Source organism: Stylophora pistillata, chromosome 6 (genome assembly GCF_964205215.1).
Source record: "Stylophora pistillata chromosome 6, jaStyPist1.2, whole genome shotgun sequence".
Taxonomy (NCBI): Eukaryota; Metazoa; Cnidaria; class Anthozoa; order Scleractinia; family Pocilloporidae; genus Stylophora; species Stylophora pistillata.
Window position 1 is genome coordinate 34,228,194 of NC_142524.1, and position 24,741 is coordinate 34,252,934.

At 39.8% G+C, this 24,741-nt stretch overlaps 1 protein-coding gene and 1 pseudogene across 2 annotated transcripts; one reads left to right on the top strand and one right to left on the bottom strand.

Moving 5' to 3' along the window:
* Positions 1 to 983: 983 nt before the first annotated feature.
* On the top strand, positions 984 to 17,955 carry LOC111347507 (uncharacterized; annotated as a pseudogene). The gene is made up of 6 exons (XR_015989114.1): positions 984 to 1,392; positions 2,537 to 3,504; positions 4,823 to 4,835; positions 8,207 to 8,771; positions 13,699 to 16,605; positions 17,162 to 17,955. The product of XR_015989114.1 is annotated as an uncharacterized LOC111347507 (transcript).
* A 4,394-nt stretch (positions 17,956 to 22,349) lies between these two features.
* Positions 22,350 to 24,718, bottom strand: LOC111347508 (kynurenine formamidase). Its single transcript, XM_022954747.2, has 2 exons — positions 24,491 to 24,718; positions 22,350 to 23,669 (listed from the first exon to the last, which is right to left on the bottom strand). The coding sequence occupies exon 2, from the start codon at positions 23,591 to 23,593 to the stop codon at positions 22,643 to 22,645; it is 951 nt and encodes a 316-aa protein (XP_022810482.2). The 5' UTR covers positions 23,594 to 23,669; positions 24,491 to 24,718; the 3' UTR covers positions 22,350 to 22,642.
* Positions 24,719 to 24,741: the final 23 nt, after the last annotated feature.

Here is a 24,741-nt window from a genome sequence, read left to right on the forward strand (position 1 = left end):
GGCATATATGACGTAGCTGAGCTGTCACGCCGCAAACCCCACTGACCCAGATGCATATTATATATGCGACCGTGACCGGCAGTCTCACAAATGGCTAAGTGTCGATAACTCCGCAATTTGACGGTATACATAAGCTCGGTAAATTCGTCGAATGTAAAACCAAAATAATTGTAAGAATCGCTTGACATTTCTAAAGAATCGTCACATACTTTCAATAGGTTTAAATGAGGCTTTCAGTCGGAATTCGTTTAGTGAATATTTCGCTATTGGGTTTGAGTCGAACTGTTCTAAGTGTCGCGAGATGTTCTAAGTGTCGCCATTTTATAGTAAATAGTTTTTAGAGTCGCTTGACATTGATAAAGAAACATTTCATACTCTCAAGAAGCTTCAAAGAAGCTTTCAGTGAAAATTTGGTGAAATTTTCTGACTGCTGGGCATTTAGTCTATTTAAGACCGTGCCCGGCTGCCGGGCATATAGCCACAGCGTAATTAATAATGGTGGAAGTAAACCAGTAGCATCAAGCGAGTCCAAAGAAAAGATCCAGAAAATCTAATATATCTTAAAGTTATCTCGGTAATACTTAAGTAAATCTAGCACCTAAAAGTCCTGCACTTGAACTTTATTTCCCTAATAGATCTGATGGCTCCAAGTGGGCTGTTTTCCAACGAACTCCAAACCAGAAGTAACATCCCCGGGTTTGCTGTTGAAAATTTGTTCTAGAAGTATGGACATGCTAAATATTTGCCTAACAAGTATGGACATGCGATATATGCGTTTTCTCCGTTCTTCCTTAAAGTATTCTATGCATTAATATCCAGAGGAAAAGAAAAACTATGCTTGATTTCTGCCTTTTCATCGAGTCCGGTCTTCTACCCGCGGGCTCGTTTACCCACAGGTAACCCAGGCTCCCTGTTTGTGTCACGTGCACATGGATAAATAGAGAGAACATATGAGGCGAGGTTTAGGTCTGGAAATTTACTTGAAAATGGAGATGGAAATCAATGAAACGTACCATGTGGCGGTTTGTTGTTGTCCTTAATAGGTACACGAAGTGTCGGGAAAAATACTCTTCTTCACCTTTCCTTCTCTCTGCTATGAACTTCGCCCCATATGTTCTCTCTATTTAACCATGTGCACGTGACACAAACAGTGAGCCTGGGTTAACTGTGGTTTTCCCGACCAGCGCTTAGCCGAAAACTTTTACGACAAAGAGTTAGCACTCGAGTTTTATGTTTATGTGTCTATGACGTTAATAATACCGAAAGTCCCCTCTACATGGTAGGTGTTTAGTGTTTTAACGAGTAAATGTAACAACTTATTTTTTTTGCAGAGAAAGTAGTGCTTCAGTATTCCTTGCTTTTATCTGGATTTCAAGAAACTTTAGACGGAAGGTAATTGTGTTAGAACTATATGTTTGTCATGTTGACAGTTTTCCTTTGATCTTGAACCAAATGCCAGAACGGGTCATGGGTGAACCAAATGCCAGAAAGAATGATAACGAAAAGGGTGTTAAGGTGGGCGACTGATCCGGAATCGTTTCAAACAATTGGTTCCTGAATTAACTGCTGGGAAATTATTTTTCCCCCTTAAATAACATGAAGAAGCGTTTTGAGTTCTTTTTTGGTACTGTGGTGAAAAATGGGAAGTTTTTGTCATGTGCACACGTGCACTCTTTCGGTGAAACTTAATTAAATAAGACCACTGTTGAAGGTCGCAGGAGGTAAATACTTGACGGGCCAACAGCGTAAATTCGAGTTTCTCAAGTTTATCAAAAACAGCAACCGCTGACTTCACTTCACTTTGGCACAGTGACGTGACTGGCACCGTGCCCGTTTCCCAGTTCCGAGAAGTCTCACGTAGTGAGACCGAAAACACCTCGGGTTTAAAAGGAACAAGAAGTGATGGTAGGAGCGAGCGAAGGAGTGACTTTCAAAGTCCTGCCCAGACGTCATTTTCTAGGTAAACGCGATAAAAAACTCCATTGTGTGCTAAGATTGACCGCTTAATGTACAAAAAGTCGCTCAAAAGTACTACTAACATTGATTACAGGAAAGCAACTTGCAATAAATTTTACCTGAGAGATTATTCTTAGTTTTATTTGAGTGCTTCCGCCTTAAATGACCACACGCGTTCAATACAGGTGCAAGACAACACAAACAGGCAGTTAAGACTCACTCAAATGTGACCACGACCACTCAATAGAGGTGACCGCTTAAAAGAGGCAAACATTTTCAGTGATTTATAGGGAACAAACTTGGGGTATGACAACCGACCGCTTAATACAGGGTGACCGCTCTATGCCGTACCGCTCAATCCAGTTCAACTGTTCAACTGAGAGATTCTAATCTCCAAGAGAATATCTCTTGACTAGAGCAAGCCAAGCAAAGTTAAATACATCTGACTGATTATACTATTTGTAACGATGGAAATTGTATTCAGTTATCTGTCTTCAGAATCAATATAGTTTTTGCGTTAAAAATATTTAATCGAGCGGCTGCAAACGGCGGATCTAACCCAGTTGAATTAAATCCTTAGATTGACGCTGTCTCATTGAATTCAATGGAGTAATTTGGAAAACAGTCGTAATGGACAACGAAGGAGGATTTATAGCAGTATCCGTTATAGCTGTAGCAGTTGTCACCTTCCTTCACAACACTGGTCGTGGCTTACAAGCGTTGAAGTTGGGCGAAGAATGGTTGATCTTTCTAAACTCTAATGCACGGGTAAAAGAATACCACTGGTTTTCTCCGGTTTACCAAGCAATAAATACACTAATGTTCAATGCGGCATATAAGGTCTCTAATTACACATCTGCAGTAAGGTACGCGAAGGAACTTCTTATCATATACCATGCCTTTGGTGACACACTTAACGAAGGAAGAGTAAGCTTCGGACTGGGACAGATGATATCAGAAACAAAATCAATTTGAAAAGGCTAGAGAATACTATCAATTAGCAGCTGATATAACAAGAAGTACTGGAGACAAACAAACAGAGGCACAATGTTACATGATAATAGGAAAATTATTTAATTCACTGTGTGAATATGACAAAGCTGAGGAGTATTACAAGAAAGCACTGACAATCACTGTGTTAAATGGCGACAGAGATAGCGAAGCAACCATTTACGGAATCCAAGGTACAATCGTTCAGTCGCTTGGGGAATACAACAGAGCTGAGGAATATTACAAGAAAGCACTTGCAATCAGAAAGGAAATTGGCGACAGAAAGGGAGAAGCAACTGACTACGGAAACTTAGGAACACTTTTTCAGTCGCTAGGTGAATACAAAAAGGCCAAGGAATATACCGAGAAAGCACTTGAAGTCAGAAAGGAAATTGGCGACAGAAATGGAGAAGCAACTGACTACGGAAACTTAGGAATATTTAAGTCGCAAGGTAAATACGAGAAGGCTATAAAATATATCGAAAGAGCACTTCTTATCAGAAAGGAAATTGGCGACCGAAAGGGAGAAGCATCTGACTACGGAAACCTAGCGACATTGTTTCATTTATTTTCATTACTTCATTTATGCTTCTGCCCTTCTACTGTCACGTTAATGGCTGTATCTTTAGAGGCTTCTCTAACAAGTGCCTCCTTTACTGGAATTGCAATAATCCAGTACTTTTTTCCGTTTGGAAAGTGGCCAATGTCTGGACCGAATGTATTAAGACCATCCCACCATTGCTTGATTTCTGAGATAGTGCCAGCTCCACAAGCATCATCTGCAAACTAGCATTGCTTTGCGTCTGACATGGCCCGTAGACTTGTTATCAAGGGCTGAGTGCTGAGGGCATATATTGCCATAGCAAGTGGGTCGCCTTGAGTTGTTCCCTCGACTGATGTTATCTCTTTACCACCGGTGATAAATAACCGGGCTGAATCGCGATAGGTGTTTATAGCGTAGACTGCAATTACAGGACAAAGAACGCGGATATTGTGTAGAGCCGCTGCCCTATTAAGGGCATTAAATGCATTAGACGCATCTATCAGCAGGACCGCGTCGGTATCATCTGCTTCGAAGATTCTATGCATAGCGTGTATGGCAGCCTCGCTCCCTGATTTCTGCCCTGCGCACAATTGTAACGAGCCACTTGCCTTAACAACGTCCCTCTTGGCTATGTTCATTACGCTTATCCCGCATATTCTCCTGATCACTTCTCCAACTCCTGTTGGCCTCACAGCACCCTCTCCCTTATCTAGAGGGATGAGGCGACTCGCTAATAATGGCTCTATGGTCGAAGGATCTATGTAATGAGTACATAGAGTCTTTACCATTGTAGCTATCGCCTCACACAGCTTCTTCGATGAATGTTTGAACGATTTACAAGCCAGCATTTGTCTGAAACCGTTTGCGTCAACACCACAGGGACCCCCAGAACCTTTTGTTCTTAAAGCAACTTGTCTGACCGTTTCACCGTTGATCCCAGAGTAAACTGATTGAGGAAACTCGTCATCAATCGGCCCAAACAGGAGTGAGCCCAATTTGGCTGGTTGAGGATTGGGGTTTTTTGCTGTAGTTGCGCCATAACTTCATCGGTCAGCGGTAATACACCACCACTAGTACTTTCGCTCAGGAAGCGAAGTGCTGAATTTATCTGACCCTCGAGTACGAGTTTGGTGAACACTTTCGATCTATCACGTGGATCTGTAGATCTGAGTTTGCCTATTCGACTTTGAATAGTCCGACCTTCGCGCAGCAACTTGTTGATTTCCCCGTCTTTCCATTGTACAAGACGTTTTGACAACAGTTCCTGGTGCTCTTTGGCTTTGGACTTGGGACCAGGCTTCTGAAGGCCCACTGCAAGGAGCACAAAGGCAGCTTTCAGAGCTATGTGTTGGCAGTTAGCACCGTTATTCCAGTCATTAATGTGCGACGTAACTTGATCTATGAAGTCTCTCCCTGTGTTACCATAGGGGACGAGAATAAAATTTTTTTTCCAGGTCGCAATCTCATTATAGGCATCCGTTATGACTGAGGTCTGCAAAACAATCTCGCTGCCGTCTGTCCGCTTACCCGACTTTATGTTTTCTGGTTTGCAGACACTGAAGTGGTCAGGAATGAAACCGAGTATCGGAAAATTGTCTTCGCTCTTTATTGTCTGGTTTGGTCGTTCCGTTTGTTCAGGGCTATCTCCTGGGATTTGTTGCAAAGTAGTAGTCGTATGCAAATCTTGACTCACTGTAGCATAATTAGCATAACGTGAGTCAATTTGGCTGGCCTCTCCAAAATGAAAATTTTGACCTTCATTTCTTTGATTTCTTGGCTCGAATTCTTGTTTAGAAATCACATATATGGCTTTCAAGTCTTCTCGTTCTCGGTCACAGCCCATAACTCCACCATCTTTAACCTTCCGCGCAGAACTGTGTTCCATTTTCTCAAGCCTTGACGCTTGGTCTGGTAAATTCTGGCTCCTAATTCCTAAATGCTCGTAGCCTTTATCCTCCCACAACTGTTTCATAACTTGGATATAACCCTTTTTCCTGCCATTTTCATGACATGGTGGAGTATCCGATCCTACAAGTTCCTTCGCTCTTTTCTTGCATTCGAGTAAATCACAATTCATTTGTTCCGTCCATTTAAGTTTCACTCGTGATTTCGTAGACATCTCAATTTATCTGTCCATTACAATAAAATTTCCATTGGCTTGCTGTTCGCAAAATTCTTCAAACAATTTCCACTCGTATTTCGTCTTTTTCACAGTGTTTGACAACCTTTCATAGAGTAACAGGCTCTGGTACATCCAACATGGCCGCTTAGAGGATAATAATAATAATAATAATAATAATAATAATAATTATTATTATTATTATTACTATAATTATTATTATTATTATTATTATTATTATTATTATCCCCCCTCTCAAAAACTCGTCCAAACCGTTCTCCCTTCGGAAGGGGAGCTCGTGGCGGTCAGAATGGGAGGGGTCTGCAGTAATAAAATTGAGCAATTGTTGTCATAAAGTTTGTTGACTTGTCAATTATAATAAAGACACGTTGTATAGATACCTTTTGTTTTCTTTCATTCAAGACTGTAATCATGGGATATCTGCTTTTGGGCGCTTCTTAGTCCAACACGTAGTTCTACAGGCTATTTTGTATGTTTCCTTTTGAAATGTTTGTGTATAGTAGAGTTCCTATGCCGTATTTCACTAGTAAACCAGTTTCTCGGGCTTGAATTGCTCTGTTTGTTTTCTTTGTATACTCTAATTTCCAAATGAGGGTTTGTAACTCCTATTGGTTTGCCGTTTCCCCCGGTGACCAATAGACCTTCTGATCCAGGGGTTGTGAAGTTGCTCCCTCCTGATTGGGAATCCTATTTTCTTCGTTTTTGTTTCTTCAACCACAGTTTTCTCCGTTTTTCAAAGAAAAGTATTTGACCTTCAATATTTTCTGTTCTTGTCTGGGGCCCCGCAAGAGAGAAACAGAGTCGATCAGACTCAGGAAATTAATTTTAAGTGGTTTACTGCACAACTAGCAGCTTCACATTTTAAAACCTGGGAAAACTGGGTTGATATAAATGGGATTCCCATTCAGGAGGTAGAACAACTTACTAGCAGTTGGGAAGATGTCCTACGGTTAGGGTTAACATTGGTAGAACTTACATGCGTCTTAATACTCTGAAGGGGTTCTCTCCAGTACTCTAGTGACACAACCGGGTTATCCCTGCCTTTAGTATCTAAATTATTTAATGGATTGGGCCGGAAGTAGATGAATCGTCAAACGAGGGAATGACAACGGAAAAGCTTGGAGTTTTCAGTATTTATTACGCAATAGTAATAGTTTACAATCTGAAGCTGTAAGAAAATTAATCACGTAACAATGATTTGAAATATACCAAAATGGAAAATGAAAGCTGCACGAAGTTGTATGAACTTACGTTTGTCCAAGCTTGTCCAACATTAGAAGCCACAAAACAGAAAACAGCATTAAGCATCAAACCTTTAACTTTAACAAACAAAATCTTATCCGAACCGCAAAAACGCCTAGTCAATGAAAAACTAAAACTTCAGACCGTTCAGGGAGGTCACGTTGTGGACTGTGACTGTATCGTTCCAGTCCCCGTGGTTCTGGAGTCCGCGAGTCCGCGTAACAGTGGTTTCTCTTGAGTCAGTATAATTTGGTTGTGGTGTTTCGTATAAGGACTGAAAGAGAGGCCAACAGACGGAGTTAGATCGTAATAATTTTTCCGGACAAAGAATAAATGTGCAATGCTTAATAGTTAAAAGTTTTGTCAACCTGATGTAATCTAGCATCCCTATGGGAGGTATCAGCACCGTTTTCGCATTGGGTGCGTGCTTGGTGTGAATGTCGCAAAAGTCAATGCGAGGCTTCGGGAAGTCCAGTGCGATTCCCCATACCTTATATAAATTTCATGAATAACAGTACACAGAGTAGAATATTATACTGTTCGATTGTTGAAGTAACAGATTATAAATTTCCAAGAGCACATCTCATAACCAGAGTAAGTCAAGCAAATGAATAAAGGGGGAAAGTTTCTAAAGAAACTGTGGTGCTGCATCGGTGGGGGGTAACGAGGTAATTTGGTTATATCAACTAAGTTGAAATTGTAACAAGTTAAAAAGCTATTTTAAAAAGCTTCTTAACTCGTTACAGTGGCCAATTTACAATTTCAACTTAGTTGATATAACTAAATTACTGAGTCAAGCAAAGCAAAATTTATCTTGCCAATTAACCTATTGGAAATTGTAGTGAGTTACCACTACAATTTCCAATAGGTGTATTCAACACTTTTCTGGAGTTAAAAATATTTAATCGAGCGGTTGTAAACGGCGGGTCTAACCCAGTTTAATTAAATCCACAGCCTGACGCTGTCTCATTGGATTCAATCGAGTAATTTGGAAAACGGTCGTAATGGACAACGAAGGAGGACTTATGGTATCCGCTATAGTTTATGTTGTTGTCACCTACCTTCTGAACACTGGTCTTGGCTTACAAGCCATGAAGTTAGGCAAAGAATGGTTGATCTTTCTAACCTCCAATGCACGGGTTAAAGAATACTACTGGTTTTCCCTGCTTTATCAAGCAACAAATAGGCTAATGTTCAAAGTGGCCTACAAGGTCTCTAATTACACATCTGCAGAAAGGTACGCGAAAGAACTTCTTATTATACATCACGCTTCTGGTGACACACTTAAGGAAGGGGAACTAAGCTTAAAACTGGGACAGATATATCAGAAACAGAATGAATTTGAAAAGGCTACAGAATACTTTCAAAAGGCAGCTGATATAACAAGAAGTACTGGAGACAAAAAAACAGAGGCACTATGTTACATGATGATAGGAAAATTATTTAATTCACTGTGTGAATATCACAAAGTTGAGGAGTATTACAAGAAAGCACTAACAATCACTGTGTCAAATGGCGACAGAGATAGCAAAGTAACCATTTACGGAAACCTAGGTACAATCGCTCAGTCGCTTGGGGAATACGACAGAGCTAAGGAATATTACAAGAAAGCACTTGCAGTGAGACAGGAGATTGGCCACAGAGAAGGAGAAGCAGCTGACTACGGAAACTAAGGAACATTGTTTCACTCGCTTGGTGAACACAAAAAGGCTCAAGAATACACCGAGAAAGCACTAGCAATCAGAAAGGAAATTGGCGACAGAAAAGGAGAAGCAGCTGACTCGGAAACCTAGGAACATTGTTTCATTTCCTTGGTGAATACAAAAAGGCTAAAGATTTTACTGAGAAAGGGCTGGTAATCGCAAAGGAAATTGGTGACAAAAAGGAAGAAGCAGCCTTATACGGACCCTTAGGAAAATTGTTTCTTTCCCTAGGCGAACTTGAGACAGCCGAATTCTATTCTCGCGAGGCGTTCTTAAAGTGCAAAGGAATTGGAGATAGTATGACGGAGTTTAAAGTTGTTTGCGGTCTAACAGTTTTGAAGTTAGCTCAGTATAATCTCGAGGAAGCTTTTTCGTATCTCTCTCAATCTATTGCAAAATTTGAAAAATTGCGAAACTTTGTGAAAGGCAACGATCACTTCCAAATATCTTTGCTGGAGAAGCATGGCGTCTTTCCCTATGACATGCTCATTAAACTGCTCTCTGTTAGCGGAAATTTTACAGATGCTCTTTACGTTGAAGAACTTAGACGGGCAAGAGCTCTAGCGGAATTGATGACATCTCAATATTCTGCCAAACAGTTGCAGTTTTCAGGCGATCCGCGATCATGGTGTGGAATCCATGATATTATAAAAGGAGAAGCCATCTGTAATTGTCTTTACCTTTCGGTTGATGATGAAGATGCACGGATTTGGATTCTCAAAACAAGCGGAGAGATTCATTTCCGAAGAAAAAGATTGGATTCAGATCGTTTTGGAAATGCCGGGTCAGTTCCCGGCCTGAAAGTGTTTTTTTCGGAAAGTTTCCTTCACTTTGGCATTCTACCTAGAGATGATTGCGAAGATCGCTCTTTAAATGACGAACATGTTCCAACATCATCTGATGATGTCAACCGATCGCCTTTAACACACAATAATATAAAAAAAAATCTTCGTTTGTGCTACGAAATAATCGTCGCTCCCGTGGCCGATTTATTGAAAGAGCCTGAAATTATCATTGTCCCTGATAGCTGGAACGCAACGCCAAGGAAGACTGAGTAATAGTTCTTAGTTTCCGGCCAAAACAGCGTGAACTGGAACTCGCTTTTGGCTATGGACGAAAGCGATCTACGTAGGATTATAAAAGATTACTTTCATCAAGGGTATGAAAATAGAGTAATTATCGATTTTTTAAAGGAGCAGCATGGTACTGTCATAAGTTCGCTGCAAAACATGGTTTCGGAAAGGTGAACTAGCAAAGGATGGAACGAGTGTTGGCGGGAAACTAAGAACTATTACCCAGTCTTCCTTGGCGTTGCGTTCCACTTTTTTTGTTTGCGTTTTCTTTTTTTTGTTTGTTTGCGTTGCATATTTTATTTGCTGCGGTATTTTTTGTTTGCGTTGCATTTTTTTATTTGCTGAGGTACTTTTTTCTTTGCGTTCTGATTTTTTTATTTGCTGCAGTATATTTTTTATTTGCTGCAGTCAAGATTTTTTGTTTGCGTTGAGCCTTCTGGGCCATCGTAGGCCCGCATATTTGACCGAATTTAAAAGTGGTAAAAAATATTAACATATCGTTAAGCAAACTTAATCACAGGCGGCCCAAGCTCTCTTTAAGAACCACACAAGGAACACAATTTGCATATCGATTTATAATCCCATACAAATCCTTATAAATCGATATGCAAATTGTGTTGCGCTGCCTGTGACTCAATTGACTTCAGTTTAGACTAGTGCTGCATAAAGAAGCGCTGTGCGTTTGGTTTTTGTAATGATTTTAGGAACCAGCATGCAGGACTTATCAAAAATGGTCCAAGTCTGCAAATCACTACGGAAGGAAAACTGAAGGAAAAGAACTGAGAGGAGTCAAAGACAAGAGATTAAAAAACTGAGGTCAGTTTGGAATGGAGATGAAGATGAAGCTTTCCGCCACTTTTAAATATGTGTTCGCTATTTTCGAAAACGTGACATGCTGTAAAACAACTTGCAATTACTGACACAATATAAGGGTCAGTACAAGTAGCCTGGCGTGACGACGAAGACTGCGTGATGGCTTGGCTTTAATGGGTCACTTAGAATCACGATGGTGTACGATTACTATTGCGACTGGTTTCACTTTCAAAAGCAAAGAGCATGGTAAGTATTGTCTTTTCCGTTCGTTCGATATTATGGTAATGCTACAACTTATCCTTAAGTTTTAATGCCTTCATCTTAATCTGTTCACACAGAGGGCTGATAGCTTTATGAATTTAGTCTAATCATGTTGTGGTCGCTTGAAGAAAACAGCGATAGTTGATCATTAGCATCAACGGAGTCGAACGAATGGATCCACTCGATCCGAAGTCTCATGGTGGTCTCTGCCTAGAAACTTAATCATTTTCTTAATTTTAGCACCAAAAAAATGTTTATGTAGAGTTCATTTCTCTGAAGAATTCTCCCGTCTCAATGAACTTTGATTCGTGAGAGAGCTGATGTCAAGCGAAGTAGCTTTTCTGCATTTAGAGTTAAATTTGCTTGAGAAATATGATCTGATCCTACTATACACAAGTTAAGTTACTCCACTCCTAAGTTATTTTACCATATTACGGCAATAGATCACGCAAAATATGCCACGGTATTACACAGTGGCTAAAAAGGGCTCAAACTATTCAGGCGATCTTTAATTTCTCTTCCGTTTTTTAGTCACTATTGTTTCAGCAACGAACCTCGAAACCCACCGTCAGAGATTATTCAATGTTAATTAATTTTCGGCTGTTTTTTTTTCGATAATTCGGTGACAGATAATTTGAACTTTGAGAACAAAAGGATCCTATAAATGAGAGAGACCAGAGCGTGGGAGTGGGCCAGTGAGAGAAAGAGGGAGAGAAAGTTGATCGACATAGGAGATGAACTTTCGGAACGCAGAGGACACGTTCGTTTTATTTACTACACCACAATAATTGTTTTGGTCATCGAGAATAATTAACTTAGATGGTTTCGTTTGTCTTGTTTTCTTTTTAATTTTCACGCACACCTTTTGCGATCGGTACTATGCTCACATGACATGGTACGAAGTTTCAAAAACTAAAAGCCAAAAGACTAGAAAATGATATATTGGTGGAATAATAAATCCCTTATTCGATGGTTTAATATATAACAGGAGCGGACATGTTGCTCTGTGCTTTTATTTTTGCGCCCGCAAACCTGCGGATTCCGCGCTCCGATGCTCGGAGGGCGGAACTGAGAAGGTCTGAGGTTCGATGCCTCAAAGAAACTCAGAATTTTTCCTTTGTCCCAGGCTCGTGACAAGACGAAGAACATCTTTCTCCATTTCTTTACCGTACTCAAACTGACCATCCTCCTTATTCTATTTATATAATATATCCTTTACCTTGGTTAACTTTCTTCCTTTTTCTCGTGTCTGGGCTTTGATCCGCAGGCTTATTTTACGGCCAGCGGCTGTCTGATAGAGCCCAGATATAGATTCAAATTCTTACGATGGGGAGTTGTCACTTGAGTTTCATGGCGATATGTCTATGGCCTTACTCAGGCTGGAGAATTTCTCTCTCTACATGATAGGAATTTTGTGATTTAACTAGGGAAAGTCGTGCTTTGGTATTCATTGCTTTTAAGACGGCTCCATAGAGTTTTAGCTTAATTATAATGAGCCCGTCGGCGTTATATTTTTATGGAGAATTTTCGATGTTTTCTGTCTTCAAGATCACTAAAATTTACTTAAATGTAACAAACAAGGGCCGGACTTATATTTTGGTATTGACATGGTGGATTCCGTTCGGCTGAAACACCACAAGGGTATAGGCGCTTACTAGCGATGATTTGAGTTTAAAATTAATTTTCTTTGTTTTCTACCTCTGATTTAGATTGGTTGTATGAATTTTTTATTTCATAAATTGGCAGTAGAAAGGGCGCAAATAATAAAAACATTCCACCAAAGGAAAAGCGATGAATCCCACTCGAAAAAGTTCTTTTCTCACTCCAAAAACATTTCGTCATAGAATAGAACTTCACCAAGAACGATATCTGGGCATGCGTTAACTTTCGAATCTGTCGCACGCGAAGGCACTGTTTCAAGCAATTGTTGTCCAATTGATTTGACACGATTACTTCGGACCGGCCAATGTTAAACACAAGCAAAACCGTCTGTCATTCTAACTTTAAAGTTAACTAGGTACCTACCTTTCAGATAAAAACCCTATGGAGCCTCCTTTTCAAACCACTTGAAACTAGATTTCGATCAAAAGACCAAGAGACTGAAAAAAAAGTAAGTCCTTTTCGTGAAACCGTTGACAGTTTCCCTTTAATTTTAAAGTTGATTTTGTTCCCCAATTCCCTGTTTATGACAAAAACTTACTAAAACAGAAATGATTATGAAATACAAGAGTAAGTCAATCGAGACCAAATCCACCAAGATGATTAACCTACTGGGACCGACGACAATTTTAGTGAGTTACCTGTATTTCTTGAGTAGAAAAAACTCTTAACCGCTTAAATCCAGCAGCTACAAACGGATCTAACACAGTTGAATTAAATCCTCAGATTGACGCTGTCTTTCATTTCATTTGATCAAACGGGAAAAGGTCGTGATGGACAACGTTGAAGAACAAGCCTGTGGTTTCTTTACTGTGGCAATAGTTGTAGCCGTTGTCACCTTCCTCGTAAAGACTGGTCGTGGCTCACAAGCCATGAAATTGGGTGAGGAATGTTTGATTTTTCTCGGGACTAACGCACGGATAAAAGAAGGTCAGTTTACTCGGTTACACCTTGCACTCGATGAGCTGATGTTTAAAGTGGCGTGCCGGTGCCTGATTACAAATCTGCTGAAAGGTACGCTAAGGAACTTCTACGTTCGCACCATGCCTCAGGTTACACAATTAGAGAAGGGGAACTAAGCTTTGAACTGGGACTGATATATCAGAGTCAAAATGAATTTGAAGAGGCAATACAATACTATCATAAGGCAAGTGATATAACGAAAAGTACTGGAGACAAAAAAACAGAGGCACTGTGTTACATGAGCATAGGATTTTTAAATCAATCGTTGTGTAAATATCACCAGGCCAAGAAGTATGACATGAAAGCGCAGGAGCTCACTGTGTTAATTGGCGACAGATTTCGTGAATCTATCACTTACGAAAACCTAGGTTCAGTCTTTCAGTCGCTTGGGGAATACGACAGAGCTGAGGAATATTACAAGAAAGCACTTGAAATAAGAAAGGAAATTAGTGATGTACATGGAGTAGCAACTGATTATAGAAACCTTGGCACACTGTTTCATTTCCTATGTAAATACAAAAAGGCTCAAAGATATGCCGAGAAAGCTCTTTCAATCAACAAGGAGATTGGCGACATAAAGGGAGAGGCAGCTGCCTACGGAAACCTAGGAGTTTTGTTTCGATCGCAGGGTGAATACCAAAGGGCCAAAGAATACACCGAAAAAGCACTTTTCGTCAGAAAGGAAATTGGCGACAGAAGGGGAAACGCATCTGACTACGGCAACCTAGGAACATTGTTTCAGTCCTCAAGGGCGATATAAAAAGGCTAAAGAGTACACTGAGAGGGCACTTGCGATTAGAAAGGAGATTGGTGACAGAAAGGGAGAAGCAGCTGACTACGGAAACCTAGGACAATTGTTTCAGTCGCTAGGTCAATATAAAAAGGCTAAAGAGTACACCGAGAGAGCACTTGCAATCAATAAAGAAATTGGAGACAGAAATGGAGAAGGTACTGCCTACGGAAACTTAGGAACATTGTTTAAGTCGCTCGGTGAAAACGAAAAGGCTAAAGAATACGCAAAGAAAGCACTTGCAATCAGTAAGGAAATTGGCGACAAACTAGGAGAAGCAGCTAACTTCGGAAACTTAAGAGCATTGCTTCATTCGCTAGGTAAATTCAAAAAGGCTAAAGTATACATGGAGAAAGCACTAGCAATCCGACAGAAAATTGGTGATAGAAAGAGAGAAGCAGCTGACTACGGAAACTTAGGACAATTGTTTCAGTCTCTTGGAGAATACGAAAAGGCTAAAGAATATACCGACAAAGCACTTACAATCAGAAATGAAATTGGCGACAGATATGGAGAAGCAGCTGACTACGGAAACTTAGGAACATTTTTTAAGTCGCTCGGTGAAAACGAAAAGGCCAGAGAATACACAAAGAAAGCACTTGCAATCAGTAAGGAAATTGGCGACAGAAACAGTGAAGCAGCTCACTACGGAAAGTTAGGAACATTGTTCCATTTGCCAAGTGAATATAAAACGGCTCAAGAATTTATCGAGAAAGCACTTGCAATCAGAAAGGAAATTGGCGACAGAGCGGGAGAAGCAACTGACTACGGAAACTTAAGAACAGTCTTTCATTCTCTAGGTGAGTGCGCAAAGGCTAAAGAATTAATTGAGAAAGCACTTGCAATCAGAAAGGAAATTGGTGACAGAGAGGGAGAAGCACGCGATTACGCAAGACTAGGAAGATTGTTTCATACGCTTGGTGAATATGACAAGGCCGACGAATATTTCCTCAAGGCTCTCCCAATCTGCAAAGGCATAGGAGACAATATGAACGAGTTTCAAATATTTTGCGACCTCACAGTTTTGAAGCTGGCTCAGTTCAATCATAAAGAAGCGTTCAGGTATCTTTATCAGTGTATTGAAAAATACGAAAAACTGCGAGACTTCATTAAGCACAACGACTGCTTCAAAATATCTTTTTTGGAAAAGCATGGGGTTTTTCCTTATGAGATGCTCAGTAAAATGCTTTCTGACACTGGGGATTCTAAATATGCTCTTTAGGTCGAAAAACTCAGACGGGCAAGAGCTCTGGCGGGCTTAATGGCTGCTAAATATTCTATTTTGCTGCCCCAGATCTCAGGCGATCTCCAATCATGGTGTGACATCTAGGATATCATTAAAAAGGAAGCCAGTTGTAACTATCTTTACCTTTCGATTCATGATGAAGATGTGCGGATTTGGATTCTCAAAACAAGCGGAGATATTCATTTCCGCAGACCGCAGACAATAGATTGGGATGATTCCCTAACCTGAAAGCGCTTTTTTTCGGAGAGTTTCCGCCACTTTGTCATTCAACCCGATGTTTGCGAAGATCGCTCTTTAAATGACGAACGTCTTCTAACATCATCTGACGATATCAACCGATCGCCTTTAGCACACAATAAAGCTGATGATATGGAAAAAGACCTTCGTTGGTGCTACGAAACAATCGTCACTCCCGTGGCCGATTTATTGAAGGAGCCTGAAGTTATTATTGTCCCTGAAAGCTGCATGTACCAAGTACCATTCGCAGTCTTGCTAGACGAAGAAGGAAGATATTTGTTTGAAAAGTTCAGAATCCGTATCGTTCCTTCTTTGACGACCCTCAAGCTTAGCAAGGACAGTCCTCCGAACTACCACAGTCAGAGTGGGGCTCTCATAGTGGGTGAACCTGAGGTGAGCAAAGTGATCTACAGGGAGAACAGAAGACCTTGGGTCCATTACCATGCGCAAGAAAAGAAGCTGAGATGATTGCAAAAATGCTTGGCGTTCCCCCATTGTTGGGAAGACATGCAACAAAGGAGGCGGTTATTGAACAGATAAAGTCAGTTGCGCTGATACATTTTGCTCCTCATGGAGATCCCGAGAGAGGAGAAATCGCACTTAGCCCTGTTCGTACTACTAATGATATTCCAAAAGATGAAGAATACCTTCTGACAATGGCTGACGTATCAAAAGTTCAACTTCGAGCTAAACTGGTTGTTCTAAGCTGTTGTCACAGTGGTCGCGGAGAAATTAAAGTCGAAGGAGTAATTGGAATCGCTCGAGCGTTCTTAGGATCCGGTGCTCGCTCGGTGTTAGTGGCACGGTGGGCCCTGGACGACGAATCGACAGAGCAATTTATGAATTGTTTCTACAAACACTTGTTTCGTGGTAAAAGTGCCAGTGAATCTCTTCACGAGGTCAGAAAGTGGATAAGAGGAAACGCCAAGTATTCTGAAATGAAAAAATGGGCTCCGTTCATGCTGATTGGAGATAATGTCACATTAAGGTAGGTTCGAGTGTATTGAGTCAAGTTTTTAATTAAGAACCCGTAGAAATGACCCTCGGGCTAGCATCTTTATAGGACAAGGCACCAGGTACCAAGAATTAATTACAAAATCACATGCGCTGTAGCAAGTCGGGAAGACTCACGGATTTGCTATTTTACTTGTTCAGTAACCTCGTCATAGAGAGAACAAGGAGAAATTGGAACGCATTTTGTTAAATTAGGACGATTTGGAAAAGCCACTTTGAAGACACAAAATACAGATTCATTAGTCTTCCCAGACGCCCAGCCTCACTTAATTCATGTTATGGAGCAAAGAAAGTAATCTGGCTGTTGTATCTCATATATAGTTCTCGATGTCTCCTGCTATTGTTTAAAAACAAGACGAACGAGACAAAAAAAGAAGGGGTCTCAATTTCAAAGCGAGCTGCTCCACAATATCCAAAGTGCACAGCGACTTAACCTGTCATAACAGCAGAAAGTCCTTGAAGTAAAGTATTGAATAATTAACACTGAATTCATTTATTCTTTTGCTTATATTGTAAATCTTATCTTACAGGAAAGAAGACATAACGTGAAAGGTTCAAAACTGATTAGGAAATCCTGTACCCTGAGTGAAGCTGACTTCTTTGAAGACCCTCATCTTTGCCTCTACGGTATGAAACGGGACATTTCGTGAGATATAACACAGAGATTTTTTGTAGTTGAGCAGGCAATAGAATTCTGGTATGTAGGTGATTTAGATTTTCAAGAGGTGAACAGAGGCGGATCCAGTAATTTTTGATTGGGGGGGGGTCCAAAATTTGGTTCAGAAAGGACTGTTGGACTTTGGTGGCAAATTACTTCCCCCACACACCCTCTCCCACCAGTCGCGGTTGCAAATTATAATTCCTTGGCCGCTTACCGTTTACTTGGATTCATTAAAAAGATTAGCGAGTTAAAAAGTGATCTACCATCCTGTCGATGTAAGAATTTCAGTTTTAAAGTTGTAAGCGTCAGGTCTGTTGGGGGGAGGGTCCAGATTCCCTGGACCCTCCCCCTGGATACGCCACTGGTGAATTATCTTTTGAATGATCAAGCCTCCCGGTTAGCTCAATAGATAGAGCACTGGACTATTGTGCAGGAGTTCGAGGGTTCGAGCCCCGGCCGGACCAACACTCAAGGTCTTAAAATAATTGAGAAGAATATGCTGCCTTTCTATAATATCAAGAAACGGTTAGATATTCTAGTCTTCTCAGATAGGGACGAATAAATCGAGGTCCCGTCTCCTGCAGGGTTAGGGGTAGGAGATGTTAATTTCCCACGCACGAGATTACTGTGTGATGGATGTCCTTCCCTGGGGTGGGATGGGTGGGTTACTGGACCCTCAGTAATTGGCGCAAAGCTGTTGCGGTGTCCCTGCCTGTCGGCAAATCTTGTAAATCATAAATCAAAAAGGAAAGGTTATCATTCTGATTTATGAGCTGCTAACTATCTTTAGTCTCTCTTACAAAGAAAAAAGTCAGTCATATAGATGTTTGGGATAACGATCTTTTTTAATGTGAAATAAATGTTTTTATTGTGTAATCAAGAGGCCTTGGCAAAATATCAGACCTTTTTAGGGTGGAAAAAACTTTGGAATTGATTCGTCAAAAAGTGATCGTTCATGTATTCAGTTAGTCACTGTAGACTTTCGGAATGACCCCATCTATTTATAAATCATGGGGCTAAAAATTCAATTAGAATATTCGATTATCAAAAACTTATTTCGTTCAAAAGGTTACTAGACCATTGTTTTTTACTGTAATTGCTCGTCAGGTCTGAGTTTCTGGTACCTTAAATAAAAGCAAGTCATCGTAGACCAATAAGGAAGCTAACCCCAGCAAAATATCAAACAAGGGGAAGAATTCAATCAGAATATTCGATTTTCAAACGCAAATACTTGTCTTGTTTAATGGTCACTGGGTCATTTGTTTTGATTATAGTCACATTTGAATTTCTTATATCTTAAATAAAATTAACAGCTACCTCTATATGAAGTTTTACTTCGTTCATCTCACTTTGTAGGGACTAAGTCGCGATAATTTTGGCGCTTCTCTGGGCAAGGGTGGCCTCATGGTTAGTGCACTCGACTCCGGATCGAGTGGTAAAGGTTCAAGCCCTGGCCGGGGACGTTGTGTTGTGTTCCTACACTTTATTCTCGCGGCGGTGCCTGTTTTCACTCAGGTGTTTAAATAGGTACCAATGAATTTAATGCTGGGGTGGGGGGGGGGGTAATCCTGCGATGGAGTAGCACTCCACCCTGGTGGAGTAGAAATACTCTTAGTTCCTTCATGCGATGGAAATCAGAGTAAAGTGTCAGCCCGATGGGCCAGTTGGCTCTTAAACAGACTGTCTGTTTTTTGTTGGTCAATATACCAGTCCAATTGGTAAAGAGAAAGACAGGGCTACAAAAATTTAATGTTGAAATGAAAACCATGTAATGAGTGAGAATGATTTTAGACAGTTTTAATGATTTGAGCAGCTGTCAGTTTTAATCTATTCATTTTCTGATATCGATGAATTCATAAATAAAAATTGTATGAGCACATTTTCCATGAAGTCATCTCTACATCTTGATTGATAAGTTTTCCAGCGGGGAGGGGTGGGTATTTTCTATTTGCCCTTTTGAGAAGTGAAGGGGGCAGGGCTATCGTCAAAAATAGCTACTACTTGACTTTGGAAGTGGGGTTAATTCATGATATGGGATAAACCATTATATGCTGCCACCAACTGCCTCCCGGTTAGCTCTATTGGTTAGAGGGCCGGATTGCCGGTTTTGCGGGAGGTCGAGGTTTCAAGCCCCGGCCGGACCAATACTCATGGTCTTAAAATAAATGAGGAGAATTTGCTACTTTTCTATAATATCAAGAAATGGATAGAGATTCTAGTCTTCTCGGATGAGGACAAATAAACCGTAGGCCCCGTCTCCAGCAGGGTTAGGGGTAGGAGACGTTAATTTCCCACGCACGAGATTACTGTGTCGTGGATGTCTTCCCCGGGATGGGTGGGTTTCCTGGGCCCACAGTAATTGGCGCAAGCTGTTGCGGTGTCCCCAAGGTGAAGCTAATAAACGGTAAACGATAAACAGCATCAGGCTGTTCACCTTACAGATGGACTGAGTGAATGATGCAACAAACCTAGGTTTTCTCAAAAAGAACTATCAAAACCACTCTCTATATGATGGAGGAAAAAAATTATGTTTGAGATTGTCTGTTTCTAATTTTTGGATCACAAGTCACCAAAAAAGCCATTCTAAGAATAACTTAGAAAAACTTTAATTTACAAGGGTGCATTATAACACCTATTAAGAGAGTAAAATGTCCACATGGTCCACATATATCTGACCACAAAAAAGGCAATAACAACAACAATGAAAAAAAGCATAATACAACAAGGATCCAACAGAAACACAAGCAAGGAAATGAATTCAAGAATACTCTCAAATACATAAGTGAGTTTTGAGTGGTCTGCAAAAATTCCTACATATTTAACAAACTCAAAGTATCCCTTCCTCAATTTCTTCTCACAAGGCCTCAAACTATTCTGTGACTCAACATTTTAAAAGAATGTTCTCATATTGTTGATGCATGCAAGATTAAGATGATGCGAAGATTGACAACTACTCTTAAAGCAGCTACATGACATGATGTTTACATAAATTTAGTGGAACAATAGAAACTGTTTATATGAGAAAATAATTCAAATCCAACAGGACTGAATTGGATACTACATTGGCTACAATTTTATCATTCTGGTAACCAATATGGCTGCAGTGATGCCATGTAAAAATAATCAACATATAATTAATAAGCAGCCATTCAATGGTAAAAATAGCAGTACGGATGAAGCTTGATGGGAGAATTTAAAATAGATCACTCGAGCTTGCACCTCAAACGTGTGGCCTCAATAGCTCATTTGGTGGTAATGTCCAACTGACATCTGATGGGAAAGGGTTGAAGCCTGTTGAAGCCTGTTGAAGTTGAGAAATAAATAATCAATGTGGGGTAGCCATTCAGACTGTAAATAGCAAATCTTCAATTATTCAAAATGAAGATCACAATGTAATTCTGGATAATTTTGATTTATAAGTATTTTAAGATAGGATGTTTATACAGTTGTTTTGAGCTTTTGTTAAGTTTATCATATTCCAAAATTATGTATAATTATATTAGATTCTCACATTCCAAAATTATGTATAATATTACATCATCTGGTCTAATATTATCTTATGGCAGCCTTGATATAATGCAAAAGCAACCCATGGAATTTATCTTCTTAAAATCGAAATATACTTAATGAGCAGCTGATTAGTGGGGAGAAATAACTGTAAGTATTGAGCTTGGCTGGAGCATTGAAAAATAATGACTGGACATGTGGGGGCATGGCTCACTTGGTAGCAATGTCCAACTAGCATCTGGGGGGCATAGATTTGAGACCAACTGAGGCCTGGTAATTTACCCACTGACCCCTAAGATTGACTAACATTTGATTTTTCCTTACAATATCACCCCTGAATCACACAGTGATGTCATGAGAATAAAGGAAATGATCACCAACTAAATATCCTTTTGGTTGTTCAATAAATTCTCCTTGTCAGCACCTTAGGAAATGTATAGAGAAGACTATGGAGAATATGAATACTGAACTTACAACGAAGAACTTACAAACTTGATCACTATTGTAAACCAGTTATTCAGAAAGTAAATTGAAAATGTTTTTACTTAAAATTAAGTTGATAATTATTCCCTAGGCAGGCTAATTATTTAAACAAATATTAGCCATTGGTTAGCATCTTTCATCTGAATGTTTATGTTAATTTCGTTAACAGCGCCAAGAGGGCCAAAAGCTAATAGAAGAAGGACATCTATTTAATTAAATCAAATCTTTCATAAAGAATCCCTGAGGCTCTCTGCTTGTGTAAAACTGCAGCTTGGGTTAGACCTTGTGTAAATAACCAGCTCTGCATCTTCATTTGAAAGGCATTTAAAAATAAATATGTACTTACACTAATTAACAATTGGTTCACACTTCAGTTTGCACTATCGAGTTATGGAGCATGTGGGAAGTTTGGAGACCACAAAAGAAGCGTAAGAGTTGCCTGAGACAAAAGTCGAGGAATTTTTTTATAACATAGCTGGTGGAATTGTGCATCAAATCTGACACGAAAAACAGACAACAATATCAGAAGTGATTGTTTGCAGTCAGTGAAATATTAAGCAAAATATGAATTGGTTTTATTTCAAATTTTCTGTTGAAAGCTGAAGTTTAATTTTACTGCAGTTTAAATACAGACCAGTTTGTCATTTGTTTGGTTTTACCAGAGTGTCTTTCTGTCAAAATTTGTTGCATTTCATCCTCGGACAGTAAAGCGAATCGTGACGGCGCTGATGCCAAGTCTCCTTTTCCGTTGTTTTTCTCTTTCTCCCCCTCATTTAAGAACTTTAGCCCAAGGGGAAAGGTCAGAAAATTGTCTTTGTTTAGGGACTGGTGGGCCAAGTCTCTGTTTGTATCCATTGTTGTTGCAAAATGTATTATTTTTCCCCACACTAACAATAGCTGCTCGCAAGAAAAAAAATTTCTGGCGAAGCAATTTGCCCATGCTATCAGCGTGCACTATGGGGATTTTGAGCATGTTAATACACGTACTGAATTTGACTGCGCAGCTCTGCTAGCTATGTTATAAGTATAATTAACACAAAGAAAACCTTAAAAATATCCCTGACAAAGCCAGTTTTCAAGGTAATTTTAATATTTACACTAGTTTTTTATCATACAATATTTTCTACATTATCATACCAATTTCTAAATTATCATACCGTATCTTGTGTAAAAAAGAAACTGAACAGCAAAAAATTTACATTTCCTCTAAGAGATCCTGCTCTCAGAATCATAAGCAAAACCCTAAGCAATCAAGGTAATATTCATGTTGAAAACTGAACAAAACTTTTAAACCACCGATTGACTTTGAACTAAACCTTTTAACCTTAGGGTAAACACATAAAACATTCACAAAGTCAAATCAAAGACCTGAGTCAGGAACTTTGACTCCTTTTTCACTCTTTGCTGAGGTGATGTTTCTGACACCTTTTAAAATCTCCTGGCAGAGGAGATCATCACTATTCACCATGTTTTCAATCATGCTAAAGTGATCTACTCCTGGTAACTCAAGCAAACAACACTGAACTTTATGACTTTTTAAGATTTCAACAAATTCTTTAGCTTGTCGAAGAAACTCCGGGGATCCGTGCTCTTCCATTACAACCAGAATAAGGCAGACAAATGTTGGTGACATCTTTGTCAGAATTTGTTGAGGACTGACTTGTGCAGCAGATTCTTCAGTCAGTTTTAATGCATCATTGACATAAGTGCTTACAATAGGTACCAAATCAAAAACTCCTGATAATAAGAACATACCATGAATGGCTTGTGGAATTGACAGATCTTTGCTCCAGTCTGACACCATCATCATAGCACACAAATGTGCACCGGCTGAGTGGCCGCATAAGAATAGCCTGGATTTTGGAAACCTGGTATTGATATATTTCACTGCTGACTGTATTTCTCCAACCATCTGATCCAAGCTGGCTTCTGGTGCAAGGTTATAACCAACCACTGCTGCAACACAACCATCTTTAGTCCATGATTCACTAACAAAGCTGTAAATCTTCCTGCTCCCTTCTTGCCAATACCCGCCATGAACAAAGAGCACCACTGCTGCAGAGCTGCCACTCTCTTCATGTACGCATTCAGCTGTGTCATCATTTTCTTGAGCAGGGTAAAATATATCCATCTTAGCTTTCTTTTCACCATAACAGACACTCAGTTCGCAGTGAGAGCTTTTACGAGTGGTTTTGCTGTAGCCAGTACAAATGTTCACATGATAATCTACTACCTCTCCTGGGTCCATTCTGTTGTTCCATTTGCTTGGAGAATAGTACTGAGCCAGCCATTCATTCTTCTCCTCATCCATGTTTGCAATATTCAATGACAAGCACACACCACAAAGTGCTTTTGAAGTCTCCTCTTGAATATCTTGATCTTTTGCCCTGTTTTGGATGCAATACATTTATTTATATGAGTGACCATGGATTGGTAAAGGGAGGGTCAGTCAGCCATGTTCTTAATATCCAGAAAATTTTTCAAAGAAAATCTGACAACCCTACACCAGCTCCAAGGACATTTGGAAAATTCCCAAAGACATCCCAAAAAGTTCTGACATATATTTCTAAGGAAGTGATAAAAAGGAAAAAATTAAATTGCAAAGAGCAGAAAAGATGCTACTGAGTTTGGCAGCACACTTTTCAAGAGGAAATTGTAAAGGTTTTGCTGATCAAATTGAATAAACCTGTGATAACTGTCCTACTTTGATATGAGTAGTAAACACAACTGTTAAAATGTGCGCAAAGCTCTCTTCAGTTACAGAATTTACAACAGAATTCAAAAGCACCGGAGCAATTATACTAAAATAACTATTTGCCTCAGGCTCGTTGAATATTGTTGAACAATCCCTTCAACTTCATTTTGGGGAATATATTCAATAATTTCAAGATCACTGCAAACACAAGAAGAATCATGTTTATAGTAAATAAACGGTGCAATAGAAGCTGCAGCAAGTTAAGTTAATATTTTCAGCGTTTCATTACGCTTGCTTAGAAGAAACTTGTGATCTACTCTATGTCTGTCTGACTGACTGTGCTGGCTTCCTCGTTGCTTAGACGCAAACTGGGTCCCTAAGAAGTCAAAGTGTTTGACCGAACTGAAAGATTTCATTGTCTCATTAGTAACCTAAATCTACTTCATTTAACACGAATAGCACTCCAAGAAGCCACCTATTATCAAGGGAAAAAATTTAGTGTCTAAAACCTACCACAAAGACGTTCCACAATCTTCAAATCCGAGCTGTTCTTGGAGAGGAACACAGGACGTGGAGAACTAAGGCTAGTCAAGGAGAAATGGGGGGAGGGGAGGGTAAAGTAAATCAACGTTTCCGTTTTCTGTTGCTGGAGTACTTTGCTTTTCTCAAAATGATATCAAAGCTAACATTTGAAACTTCGGAACAATCTCAGAAAGAATTGTGCTTAGTTTTCTTTCCGGTGGAGAAATGTTATTGTATGACGT